Source organism: Sander lucioperca, chromosome 6, assembly GCF_008315115.2.
Source record: "Sander lucioperca isolate FBNREF2018 chromosome 6, SLUC_FBN_1.2, whole genome shotgun sequence".
Lineage (NCBI taxonomy): Eukaryota > Metazoa > Chordata > Actinopteri > Perciformes > Percidae > Sander > Sander lucioperca.
In genome coordinates, this window is record NC_050178.1 from 34,159,606 (window position 1) to 34,179,782 (window position 20,177).

At 39.0% G+C, this 20,177-nt stretch overlaps 1 protein-coding gene across 1 annotated transcript in view; it reads right to left on the reverse strand.

The window, feature by feature from the left end:
- Positions 1 to 4,475, reverse strand: part of LOC116033999 (pleckstrin homology domain-containing family G member 4B-like) — a 30,927-nt gene extending 26,452 nt beyond the window's left edge. The window contains exon 1 of the mRNA XM_031276562.2: positions 4,156 to 4,475. Coding sequence (XP_031132422.2) covers positions 4,156 to 4,158 — 3 coding nt within the window. The 5' untranslated portion in view covers positions 4,159 to 4,475. The remainder of the gene's footprint in view (positions 1 to 4,155) is intronic.
- Positions 4,476 to 20,177: the final 15,702 nt, after the last annotated feature.

Below are 20,177 nucleotides of genomic sequence, written 5' to 3' on the forward strand. Positions count from 1 at the left end.
TTGACCAGTCATCACATTTGCTTGACATCCTCATTAGAAATGGACTGTCACTGCACCTCCGGGCTAAACCCAAAATATAAGCAGAAGCCACAGTTGAGTCAAAACCTGTCAGTAAATCCTGAAGACTGCCTGAATTCTGCATGCTCGGACATGCAGATATGTTCAAGAGTCTCAGATGACACACCACCAACTCAGCCATAACGTCAGCCAAACATAATGGGCACAGAGGGCTGATGGGATACAACATAAAACCACAAGAAATATTATCAATGGAAGAAGAAAGGGTCATTTGCAGCTTATACACTACTATTACATGGTTTCACACTTAACCTTAAAGTGGGAAGAGTCTCGGAGCAATCATAATAAAAACATGTTACTGATATCTCTTATGTATTCTCTATCCTTCTCCACTTTTTCCTCCGTTAACATTCGGTATCTCCTATTTGGCGGTGAGACAGTGCTGTCTTTGTGTATGATCCACTCTTGTTAAACTCAGCAGATGGGCACTCCATTCAGCTGAGCCATCTTAAATCATTTTAACCAGTACAAAAATCTTTGAGTCACCGCTGCCAGGAGTAAACATGGTGTGTGTTTGCTATCAGACCTTTAATTTGGCAGGGTTCCTATTATTCATTCATTTTGTAGTTTTTAAGAACCCAAGCTATGTTTGTAAAGTGAAGAGGCCACATTAATAACATAAAACATTTGTGTTTATCTCATATTGCATGATATTCAAGGTATTAAAAACCAGCAAGTTTCTACAGTAGCCTACTCTGAGGGTGAGCTGAGATTTGATTTCACAATGGACTGAATCCTGCAAACAATGAACAATGAACGTCTTGTAATATTCTACCATGTAACTTGGAAGACTCAAAACAATACTGCTGAAAAGAGCTGTCTTTTACCATCTTGTAGGACAATCAACCAAGTGTGATCAATCATTGTTGCCATCTCTTTTGAAATCAAAAACTGACTCACAGTCGCATGTAAAACATAAAATATCAAAAATGTGGAAGGCTTCCCCAAAATATTAAAAGTGCCCAATGTGCATTTAAAAACAAAAACTGACATAAAAAGTTAACATGCTGACTTTTTTTTCTTCTTCTAGAATGTCTCCATAACTAATTGATAATGAACCACTCCCATTAAACAGGACAAAACAAAGTCTCCTGGATCTCAACTCATTTCCCAAAGCTTGCATTCTGGCAAACTATCAGGAAATAAAATTTGTTTTTGGAGGCTGTAACACACCATAATAGCTTCCATATTTCACATCACAATGTTAAAATGGCCAAGAAATAAATTAAAAAGATTAATAATACAAGTAAAGGAAGGCCTTGTGAAATCCATTTAGCCATAACACAAGAGATTTGTTAGTTGGTCAGTGTGTTTATGAGGAGTGTACTAAAACACAGACATCTGCTGCTCTTCGTTCCTGAGCTTTGCAAAGTTTTCTGTAAGTCCAAACAAGTGCACAACTCCAAAAAGAGTAAAACAGAGCACAGCAGACTACATGCCATACAAATTGAAGATCTTATCCTTCAGTAAATGTTGGCTCGTCATATCAGTTTATTGTATAGATTTTCCCCATCTGGTTCTGTTAAAATTTGGCAAAGTCACAGCAAGTGAAGCAGTGAGCAGGAAGTACTGTTTGTCTGCCAAAGGGAGTACAGGCGACAGTATTGTAAAGATGTGATGACTTATAAGCAGGGGAGGGAGCTACTGATGATTGTCTGTCCCATGGCTGTTTAAAAGAGAGACACAGCTGTGACCCTTTAAAGCTAGGCCAGTACGTATACTGCCAGCCAATCAAAATCTGGATGCTCTCACACAGCGTGTCCACAGTGTTTCCAACAGTTAATAGATTAAGGTATGTGCATGCATGCTTTAAGCTGAGTGGTTGAAAAATGCACTGTGACTGATGAGCATATCTGACTGATGATATGGAGCAGGTACAGTAAAGTATGTGAAAGTTTGTTGCTGTCAGTTATCAAGAGACTTAAAGCTATACAAAATATCTTTATATTAACAATGGGTCAAATGACTTAATGTGTGTTAAAGGTGGTCACTTGTTATGACAAACTCAGAGAATTATCACCCGACCTTGTGGTTCTCCTCGGCTCTACTAAGCATTTTAATGTCTTACAGCTCATGGTTTTGGTTTTACGCCCGCAACTTCACACGCAGCTAGTAGGTAGTGTTTAGCAAAAAAAAAAACGAATGACCACCCACTGCACAATACCTGTTTAGCACCAAACAGCAGACAGGCAAATTTAGCGACTAGCTGGTGAATACTGTCGAGCATTTAGCAGCTAACTAGCCTGATATTTCTTCCCAGGAGTTAGTGGAGAGCAAAACAGAGCTAAAAGGAAAGTGATATATTGGACTTACATATATCAGTTGGACACAAACACCAGATGAATGCGAATGTTGCTCCGTGTCTGCTTGATGTGTAAATAGGCAAGATTTAAAAGAATCATCTTATTGTTATGATAAACATAATCTAACATACATGTTTTGCCTTGTAAATGCTAAATCTGCCATCGTTCACTTGTTCTTCTAAAATAATCGTTTTCTAATGACAGTTTGGACGAATCACAGAAAAAACTGCTACCCTCAAACTAAATATGTTTTGGCAAGAAAAGAGCACATCAAAAACCTAGCAGCAAATCTCTGGCTTTGCTGATTTGCATTAACTTTGAATAGACTTTGAATTCTGCAACAGACACTAACACTGCAAATACTACCTACAGCATCGCCATGTTTACTGTACAATGAATGAAACACAGGCTGCTGTAATGCCTTAAAAAGAAACCTGGTGAATGAATGACTCGTGGCTGTACTTGTCACACAGTTACTCCTGTAAAGGCAAATACAAATGTCACTAGCAACCTAGGGCTCTGGGTGACGTATTATTGCTTGTTTACCCAAGATTGAAACTCCTTGTCATGCAGGGTGCAGTAATCTAATAATTTAGACTCTGTCGGCGCATGACTGGAAGTTGGAGGATGGTCACCGAAGACGTCATCAGTCATGCAATAAGTAAAGTAAACAGTTGGGGCTGTTAAAGCTGGTCAACCAAGTGCTGCAGTGGATGTGAAGGGAGGACAAAGTACTGTACAGTGGTGGCCACGACGAGCAGCTAAGTCTGGACTCCTTTAAACATCCTTCCATGCTCCTCTCTGTGAAGCTATCATTTATCTGGCATGCTTGGACAAGATGTTAGGGGTCTGACTGTTTTCCATATAAAGAAGAAAAGTACATTGAATACATAGAAAGCTGAATACCAGATAAGAGAAGTTAAATATGCATCATTATGATCTTTATCTAAGCCTTGCTATTTATCTGCATTTATTTGACAATTTTCGCAGCAACAACAACCAGTAAATAAAAGATCAAAGACGCCACATCCTCCCACAAACCCATCATCAAACATGTTCCCATCTTGTGGCTCATTCTTTGTCATTAATTAGTTTCTGTTGTGACCGGGATTAGACTAGTCCTCTCCAGTCGTAAAAAGCCCTGTGATTTCATCTTTGAAAGTGCCAAACGCTGAACTGGAGAATTCCATTATTGAGCATGCAAAGCAGTCAAATAATTTATACCCCAAAACACTCTCCACTCACTGAAGTATGTGTGCCACCCACATCAATTAAGTCCTAATCAAAGGACTTAAAGATGCAAAACAAAAGACAATGGGTTCCTCTCTGTCTCTCTCTCTTTGTCAGTGTGCACACACTTAAAAAGCTTGAGATGCCGTCGATGTGAACCAGTCCCACCAACTGGGCTCAGGATAACAAAAAGGTTTGAAGAGTGCAGTTACATTAGTATTGTGCTGCCTTTGTATGTCACAAAGATAAGGTTTCATGAAAAGAGAACAAAGAATGTGCATCAATACTGTGCACAGTATCAAACTGAAAGAAAGGGTTGCTAAAAGCATAGAAAATGCATTAGTTACAACAGATCAGACTTCCAAAATTTCAGTCACACATAACTGGCAAAGCCGCAGAGAGAAACAAAGTCACTTGTCCAAACCAGAGGCTCACACTCTCAGTCACTGGGTCAGTGGAGCACTTTAACTCTTAAACCAGAAAGTAACAATAGACAAAAATTACAATCAGGAGTAAAACTTGTGCTATTGTGATGTTACTTTACCATCTTTGCAGAGGTTTCTCCTCTATCAGGCAGAAGGATTTTTCATTTTTGGTCCTGATAATCCTTTGCAGACAGCCTCCCTGGGCTCTGTGCTGAGAGTCTTGCCATGTTTAGAGTATTAACAACAGAAGTTGACTGAAGTACATCCACATGACAGTGAGTTGTCTTGATCGAAAAGTAACCAAAGTCACTTCCATTCTTCATAGACTATCCACAAGTCTGAGTGTGTAGCACAAAGAACAGCAAATTGTAAGGCTGCCTGTTGATCCTCTAGCTTCACTTCTCTTTCGCTTCTCTGGCTTTAGTGTTTGGGGGTGAGAGAAAGAGAGAGAGAGAGAGAGAGAGAGAGAGAGAGAGAGAGAGAGAGAGGGAAGGAGGGAGTGAGAGACTTTCTAAGAGGGGGAGGAGAAAAGCTTTCTCTTTCAGAGGAAATCCCCCTCCAGGCTTTTCAGAGTTTCTTCTCTCTCTCTCGCTCTCTCTCTCTCTCTCTCTCTCTCTCTCTCTCTCTCTCTCTCTCTCTCTCTGAAACACACGCAGGCTTTATCACATACCCGAGCACACCCACAGACACAATATGCCACAGATGGATACACAAAACCATGCCAGTCTGCACAGAGACACTCACTGAATGTGTGTGTTACTGTATGTAATGTAAGAATTTAAACATTCCCACATCCTACTTTGTCATGATGTAAACACATGCACTCCCCTTTTGCCTGGCATCAGAGAGCTGCAGAAATCCAGCCCCTCGTTTGTGGCCCCTTTTCTTTCTATTTTAATCACTGGGAGCTTTTAAAAGGCTAAGTCAGTCTTTCTCCTCTCTCCTTTCCCTCGTAGACTTCCACTGTCTGCTCCGGGCTTTCTCATTTCCTTTCTTCAGCAATTGTCTTCCGGCAGACTGCCCAGTCTTTGACTCGTATCAAATGGAGAGAATGCAGAGGGGGCTTCCCTGCAGAGGTCCGAGCCGGACAGCAGGCATGTGAAGAGTGCTGCTATACTTCCACATTAGGCCAGAGGAATGTAGGGGTTGCACCCTCTGGACTACATCTTACATCTGGATTTGGACGATGTATAGAGTATAAAATCCAAGACGAGACATTCACTGAGGAAAAAAGATTGACAGGCAATCGTTTATTTCTGTCTGAGAATGAGTGTGAGTGAGGTGGTTTAGACAAGCAGCTCACAGTTGGCCTCAATTCCTGTCTGTTTGTTGGTTTAAATTCCAGAAATTACATGAGAGTCCATGCATATTTTCATCGCGAGGAGAACCGGCAGAATATATTTCTTTAAATCAAATGTTTCTCTTTATTCAGCAGGTGAAGTTGCAGCTGGAAACATAAAGCATAAGCCTCTGCCTCTCTTTCTCTTTCTCTCTCTGTAATTCTCTCGCTATCTGTGGTTTCCCACTGAAGAAAGTCTTTTGAGCATTCCTCACATGTTTTTTTCTTTCACAGAAAGAAAGCCATGCTAATTTATCTTTCACCCTAAACCAAAGAAATATGTAGGTGACATTCTTGAAATGTGGTACAATATTCCATTCTTTATTTCTCCTTTTTGTTTATTTTTCTCCTTTTCAATCATTCTTTCTTTACCACATTCTTACTTTTTTGACAAAGGGCCACTACTTGGGTCGGCCACATCTTGTGTCTTTAACTTTCCACAAGAAAAGCTCTATTAAGTTCCCATTATATAGGAATTCATTACTATAACAAACTGAAAAGAGGGTAGCCTATTTAAAGGATGTTAGCCAAATATGCTAGCTCATACTAATTCAACAATGAACAGTCTACTTAAGAGTGATATTTGTGGCTGAGATTGATCGATACTGAATTTTTAGACCAATTGCATTATCAATATTTCAACGTGCATTGACTGTTTTTTTTACAACAGAAAGAAGCTGTAAACACAACACTGATAGAATATCACCTTAATGTCTGCATGTTGCACAATTATAAGGTGCAGCGTGCAGTATGCCTTTTAATGTGCATGCAAACAGCGTGAACATTGGATGTGCATTGGGTGTGCAAAATGGAGGTTATTATAAATGATATGTACAAAAAGATATATTGCACTTTGCCAAAGTTGCAGATAATATAAATGTAAATGTGAGTCCAGTTACAGTTAGTGAGGGAGTCCAGAGGGACCTGAACAGCCTCCCAGCCCACCGATGTCCATTTTGCGACAGAGTGGGAATGAATTAAAAAAGTCTTTGCCTGAAGATGCTCCTCTTCTCAACCAGCATGTCATAGAGGGGGTGGGAGACGCTGTTCAGGGTGCTAACCAACTTGGATAATTCAAGTAGATGTGGAAAACGTGTTGGCAAAAAGTTGTAATTGTAAATAAAATATTCATTCCTCTTTAAGCTCTGTTTTTGGTCTCCACCAACTCTCAAGAATAATATCTGACACTTTAGTTATTAAATGCTTTACTGTTCACGTTTGTCTGTTTTCCGCTTGGTGCTGGGCAGTTAGCGTACACTTGGTTAATCACATAGCCTAGACTGTGAGACCATAAACTCATTATGAAATAGTTATTAAGCTAATAAATCAAGTAAGAAATAAGGTCATTTCCCCATAGACTTCTATAGAAATGGACTTCTTTTTGCAACCAGTGGAGTTGACCCCTGCTGGAAATTAGATAGAATACATTGGCTTCACTTTTCAGGTCTGGTAGCTTCGTCCATTATTTTTACAGTCTATTGCTAATCAGGGCTTTTTTTTCTGACAAACTGCCAGCTAACTTTGTCTAGAAATTACTCTAAAGAGTTTTGCCTAAAACAATGAGATAAAAGACACTAAAAAGCTCTGTGGGTTTGTTCTCATGACACGCAACACCTGTCACATTAGGCAGTCATAAAAAAAAAATCTGTTAATAACAATCTATCAGCCAATAAGTGTTTTTAACATAAACTAAACACAACACATAAATAGGCATTTTTTTATAAGTATCCCTTAAATTTCAGTTGTGACAAAGATGTACTGAGCTGGACATTTTACAGGAGAACAAACTATGTAGCGATGTCATTGTTTCTAAGTGACCTCAAACAAATCTTTGGCAATTTATTGTTACTTATCCACAGATTATGTATTCAGCAATACGAAATATCTGTGATAAGCTAAAACCGGCCAGTTACTATATGGTACATCAGGCTCTACTCGTTACTATTACCTACTACCTGTTTATCAGAAAGAAGGGCAATCTCCTTGTTTTGTTTCACTCATTGTCAAGGTCCAGACCAGTCCAGGCTGTCTCCCCAGCAGAAACATGACGTGGAGCTGAGGCAGGGAGGATGAAAGCGGGCCGCAGCGGGCTGGCACTCAGTTTTGATCACTCATTCATGAAAACCAGATGGGCTGTCCATCTAAGCCAACAGAGAGATGGTGGACGGGGTGGAGGGGGCTGCGATGTGCTCTGTGAGTCAGTGAATGGTGATATTTGATAGGGCCCTCTTAAAAGCACAGACATAAACACAAATAGGTACACACAGAGAGAACCAGACAAAACTAGACGAAGAGATGTACACAGAGATAAAGTGCACGGGTGTCCGGAGATACCGTTAAAGCCAGGAAGCACACACCCCACACAGGATCATTAAGCAACCGTATAAACATGCACATGTACTGCAATTTCTCAAGTACATAAACACATGCATTTACAGACACTTGCACGCAAACACAGCGGGATGAGACCGTGAGCCATATGTCCTCCCTTCCTCCCTCTGTGTCTAATTCCTTTTTAGTGAGTGGGAGACCCCTAAGGCGAGTGAACAGGACCCCTTCAGAGCCCACACAACCTCCCATGTATACTTAGACACAGCAGCCCACAGTCTTGACAGTTTGTAAAACATGACTCACAGTGAATGTGCACACTAATATCATCATTAAAGAATGGGAAAACACAAACTCTCCTCTTGGCAGTCTACCCCCTACATCACTTCTTGGATCAATTACCTGAGTCCATTTGCTCTCCAAATGTATATTCATTAACTTTATGTGTCACAGGTTTTTTGGATTTAACACAAGGGAAGAGGAGCAACCTCAGCATTGATAATTCATATCCTGCTCTTGGATCAGACGCAAACACTTTCGACATTATTATGAAGTGCACTGTCTCAGTGACTGAATATGTCTGAATAGCTTTCGGCTGTAATCACTCTTGTCTTGATGGGACAAGATGAAAGGAGGAAAGAGAAGACAAAGGGGTTATCTGTCTCTCTCCCTTGTTTCACGTTCCCAGGGAGAGTGACCTTATCAGTGTCTGGAGATCTGCTGCTGTGACTGTGACATCATTTCCTGCCTAACCCCGGCCTGTCAAGATTAGGGGCCCAGGCTTGTGATTTAGACATTTGGTTGTTCTTTCAGCAAACAGAAGCGATAGAAGTCCAGGCCTCTTCCCAGTCTATATCTGTCTACACCACAGATGTGTTTTTGTCTGAGGTATTTCTGGGTCTTTTAAGCAAGGATTCAAGGCATGTTTTGAGTAGTGTGTTACTTCTGTGTGGTGCTTCTGGAGAATAGGTGCATTCAAGGACATTCCAGCAGGGTCAGTGGGGCTCTGTGCATATGCGTGTGTGCTCGTCTTTCATTGTTCATTCAGGTGCCGACGAGTGATACATCGTGACATTAAATGTTCCCAAATGTTCGTTTTGTAAATCCATCAAGCTTTACATATCACGCTCCATTTTTAGGGCTAATAAAAGACAGGACAGAGCCGCTTGCAACACTTAAATTGCTTTCCATCTGTCCCACTTTAACAGCTTTGTTCCCACTGAGATTTTATAATGAGACATCTCATTTTAATACAACGAGAAAGGTCTTGCTGGGAAACAAATAAAACCTTTTGTCAGTGTAGCTAGTCTAACTTTTCAAAGATATCTTGCTTCTTACAAAATACTAAAAAAAGTCTTTTTTTACAAAAGACTTATATGTATTATGTTCATAAATAACATAATACATAATGTCTTTTTTTAAAATGGCTATTCGTTCATTGTAGAAAAGTAATGACTAATGTAATTTACTAAATTACGGCAAAAATGAGCAAACCGTCCTACCAACAGGCTTTAATATGTATTATTAGTATAGTAAGATTCATTATAATCCTCTGTTGATGCCTGTAGTGCAGCAGCTCAGATATCCACATCCCAGATGATACTGTCCTCATGTCATTACATCACAAAATCCTGTTTATAGCAAATCCTCAATATGAACTTCAATCCCTTTTGAAAAACAATGCGCTTTGCCAATGAATCCCACTCAGCTGCAATCTAGAATATAGCCTGAATCCATCTGTGTGTGAGAGCTTAGTACATCAAATGCTTGGACTAATGGACCATGCATGCTCTGCAGGAGAGGAGTGATGCAAACTGAAAACATCTTTGCCATAGCTGGAAAGAACAAAGCATATTTGTTCCATATTCTTAATGTAGGCTTTGACTGGACATTCAAGTAGGTAATTGTATGTGAAGTGTTTGTGGTTTTGTGATATCATATCAATTTACAGTATAGTAATAGAGGACTGTACAATGAGCTTCAAAAGAAACAATTACTGTTTCTCCAGATACAGTTTTCTAAAATCAAATCAAAGACTTTTCGATCTCTGTGGAATATGTGCAAGCTTTTGTTTCCAGAGTAAAAAAAAAGGGATTTAGATGCTGTATTGATTATTATCATATGTGAAACTCTCATGGTAGACCCACCAAGCAGTTCCACATGTTTTGGTTCTGTCCTGATGTGTTTTCCTGAGAGCCACAGCGCTGAGAGGCTTTAACCTCAGCTGGCCACTGCTGGGTGCTGGTCCAGTGTAGGAAGCAGGTGTTAAATTCACAACAGCAGACAAGTTAGAGAGAAAAAAAGAAACGGCTAAAAGCTGAGGCACAAGAATGTGGGAAGCTTGAGACTTTGGCTCAAAACGTTTGTTTACCTCTCTCCTAACAAGATACTCAGAATGAAACAAGAGCGACAGTCTGGAGCCACGCTAGCGGCCTTGTGAGGATGTAATGCTCATTACACAACAGAAAGCAAAAGTAGATGGATTTTTACCACCAGTGAGGCAGACATTGTCAATTTCACCTGAGGATGATGCCATCATACCATTTAAATAGCCTGATTAAGCATAATTTGCTGTGTTATGTATTTGGAGGGGTTTGTTAACAAGTGAAACCAGATACGACATTCCTAAAATCTCTGACAACAACCAGGCGGCTGAGATCTGAATGATATGACATGAAAGCGGTATATGCTGTACTTTGTCAACGCCAGCTGTATTTGGCTATTGTTTGAGCTCAATGCTCAAATATCATGTTAACATGTCTGTCATTAGCATTTTTACATGTTGACAGCGATTGAATATCACAATGCTGTCAGTATGTTGATATGGCCTTGGTTAGCATGATGCTATAAATACAAAGAAATAGCATTTTGAAACATGCTAAAATTTGCATGCATACCATTAGCATATAATATGCTGAAATGGTAACATGCTACAGTAACTGTTACCATGTTTTTTTGTACAGTAACATGTTAAAATTTAGTATGTTAGCATGCTATGTTAGCAGTAATCCAAAAGGGCTCATTCTCCCAGGGCCCTATGTTCTTGATATAAACTAACATTGTAAATGATCGGTAAGGGCTATCATGCAGTTGAAATTGCAACAAAGAAAGATTGACCTTTCAAATGCACTTTGAATGGTAAAAATCTGGAGATATTAATGTCTAATGTCAAAAAAATCTAGGTCTCCTAAATGAGTTCTATTAAATAGATTTAGCTCTGGGGAGCATAGATAACATAGAACATAGCCTGCTCTAAAGTACAACTGGTTGAGGTATTTTTAAAGATAATTGTATTTGTATTTATTATAAGGATCCCCATTAGCTGATGCCTAGACGACCAGCTAGTCTTCCTGGGGTCCAAAACAACATTTAATCAGACAATATTAAAACATTTCATGACATATACAAAAAGAAAAGAAATAAAGAAAGGAAAATAAATACAACAATATCTGCTTACAGAACTAAATAACAAAAAGATTCCAAAGAGAATTAAATAAAATAAAACAATAACAAACCAAGCAAAATAGAGAAATATCTTGTAAACAAAATGATATATTACAGTATATTACATGGCTAACATTAAGGTAGCTCACATATTCAAAGAAGAAAATCAAATAATTTAAACCATACAAATAAGATTAAGAAACACAAACAAAAAAACTAAAACCTCATGATAAATAATTTAAGCGAAGGTAAGATTTAACTTTCTTTTTGAAATGTATCTTTCCTGTGATGAAACGAATGTTACTTGCGATATTATTCCACAAAAAACTTGTTCTTTACGTTATTGGATTTTAGTAAAGGGACAATCATCTGCCCCCGACTGGCTCCTCTTGTTAAATATGTGTGAATATCTGAACTGCAAGTTATGTTATCAAAAATAAATCATGGTGTTTGAGTGTGAATAACAGAGTGCAACAAACTAAGCACATTGGCTAATAGTCTTTTTTCAACACTCAGCCATTTAAGACGTTGCATGCATGAATTGTCAAGTGTTCATAGATGAGGGGACATTTTTGACATATTGGTGGCACTAGATGAAGTCAGGGCATCACCAAAGTCATTGAGATTCATCTTCTAGAAAACATGAATGTCTGTACCATATTCCTGGTAATCCATTAGTCAATAGATTTCATGCTGGAACAAGGTGTTGCACCAACAGACTGACCGACGTTGTAACCGACCGACCTTACAATTGTGCTTACGTGGCTAAAAATGATTGAAAAACACAAAGGGTTTTTCTTGCTGATATTGAAGCTTTTTAGGGAGGTCTCCTGACTGAAGTAGTCATTAAGACATCCGTAAAGACTGTAAGACAGTTCGTAATGTTTAACCCTCAACTCTACTGGTTTGTGTAAGCAAAGCTGTCGATACAATGGTGTTTTGGGAAAGTGGTATATGAAAACAACGCCTGCTGCCGGCCCATGGGAAACAGGGCGACCCAACCATGACGCTGACTCAGAGATAGACTGCTGCACACACAGACAATGTTGTTTCAGGTGAAACGGAGGACAACAGGTGTTTGTGTGAGAAACAAAGCAGCTTGGAGGAGATACCTTCATGCTTCTCCGATCCTTCTCCTAATATATGACCAGTCCAGAGTAAACATATAGTACTGAGATTGTAATGTTTGGTTCTCACTAGATCCACTAATAAACAGAGGAAACCGGTTAACAGGAGACAGCCAAAAGCTTTATTTGAAAAGGCCTATTTTCAGATGAAGTGGGATGCATAGAGCCCAATATCAACAACAGATGTATGGTGTTATTTACAGAGCTTGACATGTGAGTAAACAGGAGTGTTAATTTTGTTGGGAAAGCCCGAGACAATGAGACAGTAATTTGTGAGCTTTATTAAAATACCACTGAGTCACCACAAGTCTGTGTACATTGGAGATGTTGACTATACCCACCCCTCTTTTTCCCCTCTTTTTTTCCAGTATCTGTCTCATCATCTGTCTCCTCAGCGTCTCCTGGGATCATTTCTCTCTGACCGCCTCTAACTGAGTTACCTTCCCTGACACAGATCTCTCAGCACTCATCTGTGTCAGCTATTTCCTTTTTTACTCCATTTTCCCCTAAACATGTCTTGTCTTCTTGCATTAATTCCTCCTGCCACTTTGCTCTCTCTTTTTTTCTCACACTCTGCTTTATTCTTATCCCAACTGAACTCAGTGGTTTTGGCTCTTTTGTCTCCGCTCTTCTCACCCTCTTGCAGTTTTTGTTTTGTTTTTTGTTTTTACCGTAAGCAGTCCAGAAGCAGCTGTTGGGAGGTGGCTGCCTCTGAGTGGAGCTAATATGTCTGATTTATCATTTGATAACTGGAACTTTATCTGGACTGACAAATTTGATAATCCTTTACTGAGGCACTGAGCATGAAAAACTCACTTATGCCTCATTACTTTTCCCCCTTGTTTTTCAGTCTCTCTCTTGTCATTTTGATCTCTTTGTATCTACTCCAAAACCAACCCCAAATCATTTTATTTCACTGGGTGAGATAATCACATTCTCTCCATGTTTCCCTCCTCTTGACTTCTTTGATACTACTCCTATTTTGTTTAGGCGTGTCTGCTTACGTAAAACTGTGTTTACAGTAGTTGCGTTAGGTTTCTCTAAGTCCCAGCTGTGCTTGCTTCCCTCGCTTTCTCTGGGTTGTGGTTGTGGGTGCAGCAGATGTTTTAGATAACCATAAAGGCACACCACACAGCGGTGGGTTGACATTCTACAGGACCAACCCAATGCACAACAGGATCAAGATTTACTGTCCATGTGATAGACATCTGGGAATGGAAGCCATTGTTAAGGGACTGTACACAAATTAATAGGAGACTGTGAGGAGTTTTTTTTATTTTATTATCTTGCTAAATTTATATTTAAATTAATCCTTTCTTTGCAGTATAGATGATTGTTACATAAAATGTTACATTAAAAAGACAATTTTCACATGCACTAAGGTTCATAAAGAGACTTTGCCAAAATATGCAGAAGACAACAGTTCTGTCTCTGTGTCAGGGTTTTATTATTGATGACATTGGCCGTTCCATTAAGATAATCAGGTTTAAATTGGAGTATTTGAATATTATTTTGACATGTTGTGGCGAGGGTGTTGCTGTTTTTTTTTTTTTCAAAAGATGGGTTTAAAGAAAACATGAATAATGTTTAATGGGAAGGCCTTTTTTTGTAAAGTAAAACATAATAATATAATTTCCGTACAGTCCCTAAAGTGAGACGGAGACAAAATCGCAACTGGTACACAATAACACTTAATTTTCAATATATTTAGAACATGGTGAAAATATAGAGTTGTACTTGGGCATATTCACTCACACTAAACACATCAGCGAGCCTATGTCCCTCCTTCACTGAACTTGCAGTGTAAATATGAGACCACTAGGTGTCATATTTCATCAACTGTCACAATTGTGTTGTCACTGTAATATGAGATGTCTCTTCCTCTCAGCAAGAGCACAGAAAGAGAGGGCTGTAAATGCTCTCAGTGATTTGTTTAGCATCTGCATATGATATCTTGACTTCAAAGCCTCTAAATGAAAAAGACATAAACATATAGTTCAAGTGCAGGAGCAGCCTTCCCTAAAAAGGACAAGATGATCCACTGAAACGAGCCTGGACCAAACAAGGACTAATGATAAGTGTTTTCTCCCTAATGCCAGGTGAAGGCAGTCATTTCCACTGAGAGGATAGATTGATCCAGATGGCATGTGGACTTACGGGCATTATGACCCTCTCTTCACCTGCCTCCTTGTAAGATATTATTATCCCAAAACCAGAAAACATCTGGCTGGCAAAGTTGTGTGATGCAGGGTTCACACGCACATCCAAAGCACGTCTTTAAAGAAAGATTCTCCTGGTTTGATAAGATAGTGTCTGGCTTTAAATCTGGATTTGCTCCAACTTCTCTGGTGGTGGACAAAAGTGGAACTCAGTGTGTCATATTGTTAAAGACACAGCTGGTTTGTTACAAAGAGACACACCCTATGTTGGACAACTTGTGTATATCACTTATACACAAGTTGTCCAACATAGGGTGTGTCTGAAGCATTGTGTGCAAAAAGCAACTGTGTATGTGTGTGTGAGAGAGAGAAAGAGAGAGAGAGAGAGAGAGAGAGAGACAGAGACAGAGACAGAGACGGAGAGAGAGGATCCTCAAGTGTGCAGCTGTGTAAGCAATCAACCTGACAGGGACATTAGTAGCAAAGATCCATGTCCTTAAACACACACACACACACACACACACACACACACACACACACACACACAGACACAGACACAGACACAGACACACACTCAAAGGATGTGCTCTTAACGGGCACACAAGATGCATGCTGTGAATTTGAATACATTTTACTTGACACACAGTGATTTAACAATTTTCATCAATCTTTCTAGATTTCTACAAGTCTAAAATGTAAAAGACAAAAGAACATGCACATCTAGTTTCGAACAACTGTCCATGTTCTCGTTTTGTGATGGGTTTATATACACACCTGTCTGTCTGTGCCTGTGTTTGCCCAGGATTGTAAGGCTTTCCGTTCTAGGAAACATTAAAAACTCTTAGGTGGGAAATGTGACGGTGCATCAGCTGAACAGAGGAAAAAATGGAATAATAGAAAAGCCAGGATAAATATAGCCACTGCCTCAGAAATAAGGCAAAATACACACTGCAGTGAGTTATATTTCTAAGAAAGATTTTATAGTACTTTATAGTTTCTTTTGTATTGGTAAACATTTTTGAATTGAAAGCAGTTAAAACTGCAGTTCAAAACATGTCACAAAAATATTTTCATGAAAATGACATGTTTTTATCTTTGTTAGGTTTAAAACATAATAATTTAGGGGCATAAAAGGGTGATAGCTTAATTACAGAAGCAACAGTCTTCGTATTTTATGAATACTCGATTGATGGGTCATGTTGCTCAAGTTGTTAAAGCCTAATGGCAGCTCCGCTCATTGCAAAAGCCCTAAAATAAAGACCAAGGCATGTTAAAGTACTCTGCTGAACCCGAGACAGGCCACAGGACACTATTAAGAAGTTGTGACCTTTAGTCTCAGAGACTCAACATATTCCACAAGTCTAGAAAGAAAACAACAGATACACACACTCACACACACTCACACACATCAATGTCTGTGGCCAACAGGTGGGATTCCTTGATGGAAGACAGAGTCCTGAACAGAAAAGTCAGTGAAACTACAGTCTTTGTGTAAGTTAAAAGGCCTACAGGTAGAAAAGGTGACCTCCTGGATCAAATGAATGGCTTTTACTACTTCAAAAATATGTCAACTTACTTTGTCCAGATTCCTTTTGTCTAAACATCCAACAAACACAGCTCTGTGTCATCTTACTGCTAGGCCTCTGAAATGATAGCTTGTATCACCTTTCTACCCCATTATTTCTAACAATATTTTAAAGCTTTAAATATTATATTCACATATATTTTTCTTAGAGGATTAGGAACTTGTACTGGACTTCCAGACATACACACAAAGAAAGTAAAAAGAAAAACCTGCTTGCTGTGATTTCTCCATCAGATACTGAAAAGATCTGAAACCTGCACAAAAACAACTGAGCTGAGCTGAGCTTCAAAGCAAAGCCTTGGAAAGAGCATTTCTCTCACAGAACATGCTGTAACTGGAGCTAGAAATCTTGCTCTAATTGGCCTCCCCAGTGGAAAAACATGCTGCATTGTTATCAATTTGGCAACAGAATTTCAATTAGTAGTTGTGTCCCACTTAGTTTCACCAGCCAACCCTTGCTGCCATTGAAAACAAAAAAAACTCCAATAAAATAAAATACAACAAGATTCTCAAATCATGATATGCTAAGTTGATATGCAGACCAGTTGGGAAGCTTTAGTTCTACATCGGCGCTTACATCAGCTGAATTCACTGAAGCTGTAAAGTGTTTTCATTTGCACTTTATAGACTGAAAACCTAAAAAAAAAAGAAATGTTTATATTAAATGTTGTTAAAGGAATATGTTGCTTTCTAGGGCATTATTTCACGTGGTGAAAGAAGTATTTAGATCATTTACTAGAGTAGAAGTACTAATACCAGACTGAAAATACTCCACTCCATACTTACACCATATGTAAACTGACTGACTAAACTTCTGACACACCTTTCCGTCACCACACACACACACACACACACACACACACACACACACACACACACACACACACCACACCAAATCCAAACGTGTAATATTTATGATTGTCATGATTGCAGTCCCACAATGAAGGGGGTGGGGGTTCAGTCCCAAGTATGGGGGATGTATGTATTAAAGTAGCTTAAATACCCTGCTCCCAAAACCTATTTTTAATTCACAATTTAAAACATTATGACACAGACTGTAAAAAGGCTCATCTGGAATGATAGAAAAGAAAAATATTAACACAATCTGTGTGTAACACTTGAAACAAAGTAGCTCTGCCCTTATTCAAGACTCCACAGAGAACACACTGGCCTTCATAGATCATCTGGTGATAGAGGTTGTTGAAGGTAACCTCTTTTAAATAAATATAGCTGTGTATCTCATGCACAGCCCGACCCTGTTCTCGCTGTGCCCAGTGTGCCTGCCTTTCACCCGTCACACAAAATGGAGCTCTGAATTTAGGTCAAGCAGCCCCAGGAGTTGTTCAGACTGCAGCATCATTGCATAGATTGTTCTGCAACATTTATCTTAATCACAGGCTTCCTTTTTATCTCTACGCTCACAGGCTTTGATAACTACATTACTAAAACGCCACAGTGGGGTGGTGTGTTAGTACAGCTGAGTGAGTACACGCAAGCAACAAACAAAGATGACGGGTGGGATAGACTTTGCCTCCACATGCATCGTTCATCGTCTCATTTTTGTCCAATGCTGAAACACTTACTGAAATTACGTTTTGCCCATTCATATCAGTGTTTTGTTTTCCTGAAAAAGAAAATGTTTCCTTTGTTGGGAAATGTATTTCTGTGTACCTGTGTACAGTATAAGAGCCCTTTTCCACCAGGAAAAGAAAAACCAATAGGAAAAAGTTAAAAAATGACAAGACTGAAACATACAGTACTCATGGTAAGTCAAAAATATATATACTAAGTCAGAATGAATCTTACCCACTTAATTGTGAGATCTGGAGTCATAATTACAACAGTGGTTCTAGGCCTCTGAATCATTGCACAAATCTCCCCCTAAACATCATTTTTTCATAATTATTTAGTGATTATAATATCGTTTGATATTACTTACTTACTAAATCAAAATTGTGAGATACTATAAATACTAAATCAACATTTTGACTTATTATGTAATTATTAGCCTATGGATTAATGTCTCATAATTTGGACATATTTTAATTTTTTATTTAAAAAACGAAAATTGAAAATTTGCTTTCACACTGCAGTTTCAGAGACTGGTGGCTTGTTTTTATACAAGGACAAATGTGGATTATCTGACTGCTTCTTCATGTACAGAGTTCTGCATACAGTATACTGCAGTTCACTATAAACAGTATACTGCATGCAGTGCACCTCAGCATGACTACACCTCCTCCTATAGAGAATATGTTATCACCAGCACCCTGCTGGGTTTTCATGCAGAGATGTAGGCCAGTTTTAGTCTGATCTAATCCTTCACTCTTCAAGTCTTTAATTATTGACAATGGTTCAGAGACGGGCCACAGACCTGACGTGCTTTTGTTGGATCAGTATGGAAACACAGAGCTGTAACACCGGGAAACATTTTTTAACAGGAAATCTTCTAGTGCTTGATGAATTTACTCTCTACTAATGCTGCAGTGTAAACTAAATACTATCACGTGTCCAGATATAAATTAAAATGTCATAAAAATAATGTTCTCTAATTTTTAATTCAACTGGGCTTCACAGCACAGACCACCCTCTTTCAGGACTGACTGGCATGCAATCATCTTAATCAAATAAACAGAAGTAGTAGTTGTAGTTGTAGAATTACAGTATACAACCAAGAACTGCAAAGTAGCAAAGCATACGAGAAAAGCAAGATTATTTTTCATTACAATTAGATGTTGATATGACATGTCACATTTTTTCTCATAATGAAATACTTGCAATACTGCAATGGGACCAAGAATTGTCATTATAATAACAAAAATGTGAGAAATATTTTTTCAGTGGCAGCTCCCCATACACAAGTACATAATAGTTGGCTGTTATGTGTTTCCCAACAACTGCTTTGCGTCCGTTTTAATTATAGCACGTTTCACACTGTAAAGTAGCAAGCAGTTGGTTGTTTTCACAGTTAATCTGACAGTTCTGTGTTTACAGCTAAATTTACTCTTGTTACCTTTTGTTCCCAGATATGGAAGAACTTGCTTCAGGCATTCAGATATTTCCAGCAAAACTACTAATGAAGCTCAGCGTAAATTCTTTCAGGAAGACTTCTAAACTTCATCCACCTCTCTCTCTTCCTATAACTGATCAGCTGTTTCGAGGCGTTCACTTTTCAGTTAAACCAACCAGAATTGGCCATGAATTTCACGAGCCAATCACAGCATGGCATCCCTGCTTTAATTCTGTTCTTCTGTCTGCTGCTGTCAGTTGTCATTTCAGGCAAAGCGTGCAACCCTCCTCCTCCCCTTCCACCTCCAGTCATCGTCACCCACGGCACCCTGGGTCCTCCTCCGGCAGACCGCTACCGTCGGCTCCTTCGGTCTGGTCTTCGAGCTCCTTCACCACCACCACCACCACCACCAGTGTCTAGACTCCATCAGGGGGATATGCCTTGGATTCTCTACCCCTTTAAAATTATTTTTATAACAATGGAGTCTAATCTCCAAAGACTCTGTACATTTCATATTATGCATATGTACAAATAAACCTTTGCATATTTGCAACAAAGTCTCTCCTGAATGATGAAAGCACATGATATGCAGCGATTCAAAAACTGCTTGTAACACAAACAGAAACCCTAATGAGTTGGGTTTTGATCTGCCGTAGGAGCTGCAGGTCTGAGACCAAAGCAAAATATTAGGAATTCAGCATTTTTGTTTGTGTTGCCTTTCAAATATTATTGACAAGATATGCGGTGCACTAACCCACACATGACTACACTCCTTTGCAGGAATACTACTCATCCTTAGGCTAACTCTGACTTTAAAGATATGTATTTTTAGCAAATATGACTCATTTCCTCCTGTCAACACGGTGTCACACATACAAACAGGCATGTTGTTTGAGGCAGAATTACTTTCATGTGATGTATGAATGAAAAATGAATCCTGGAGCTACTGTACTTTACAGCGGAAAAAACAATTCATAAATATTGTTCTGTAGAGTAAAACCACACTGATTACATTATGTTTTACATTATGTAACAATTTACTGCATTATAGCAAAACTCATTCACGCATGCTCATGGTTCAAACAAAAACTAGCCTCAGGATGTTCAAACATGTCTGCAAACCCTCAGCATCTCATGATATTCGTGTCT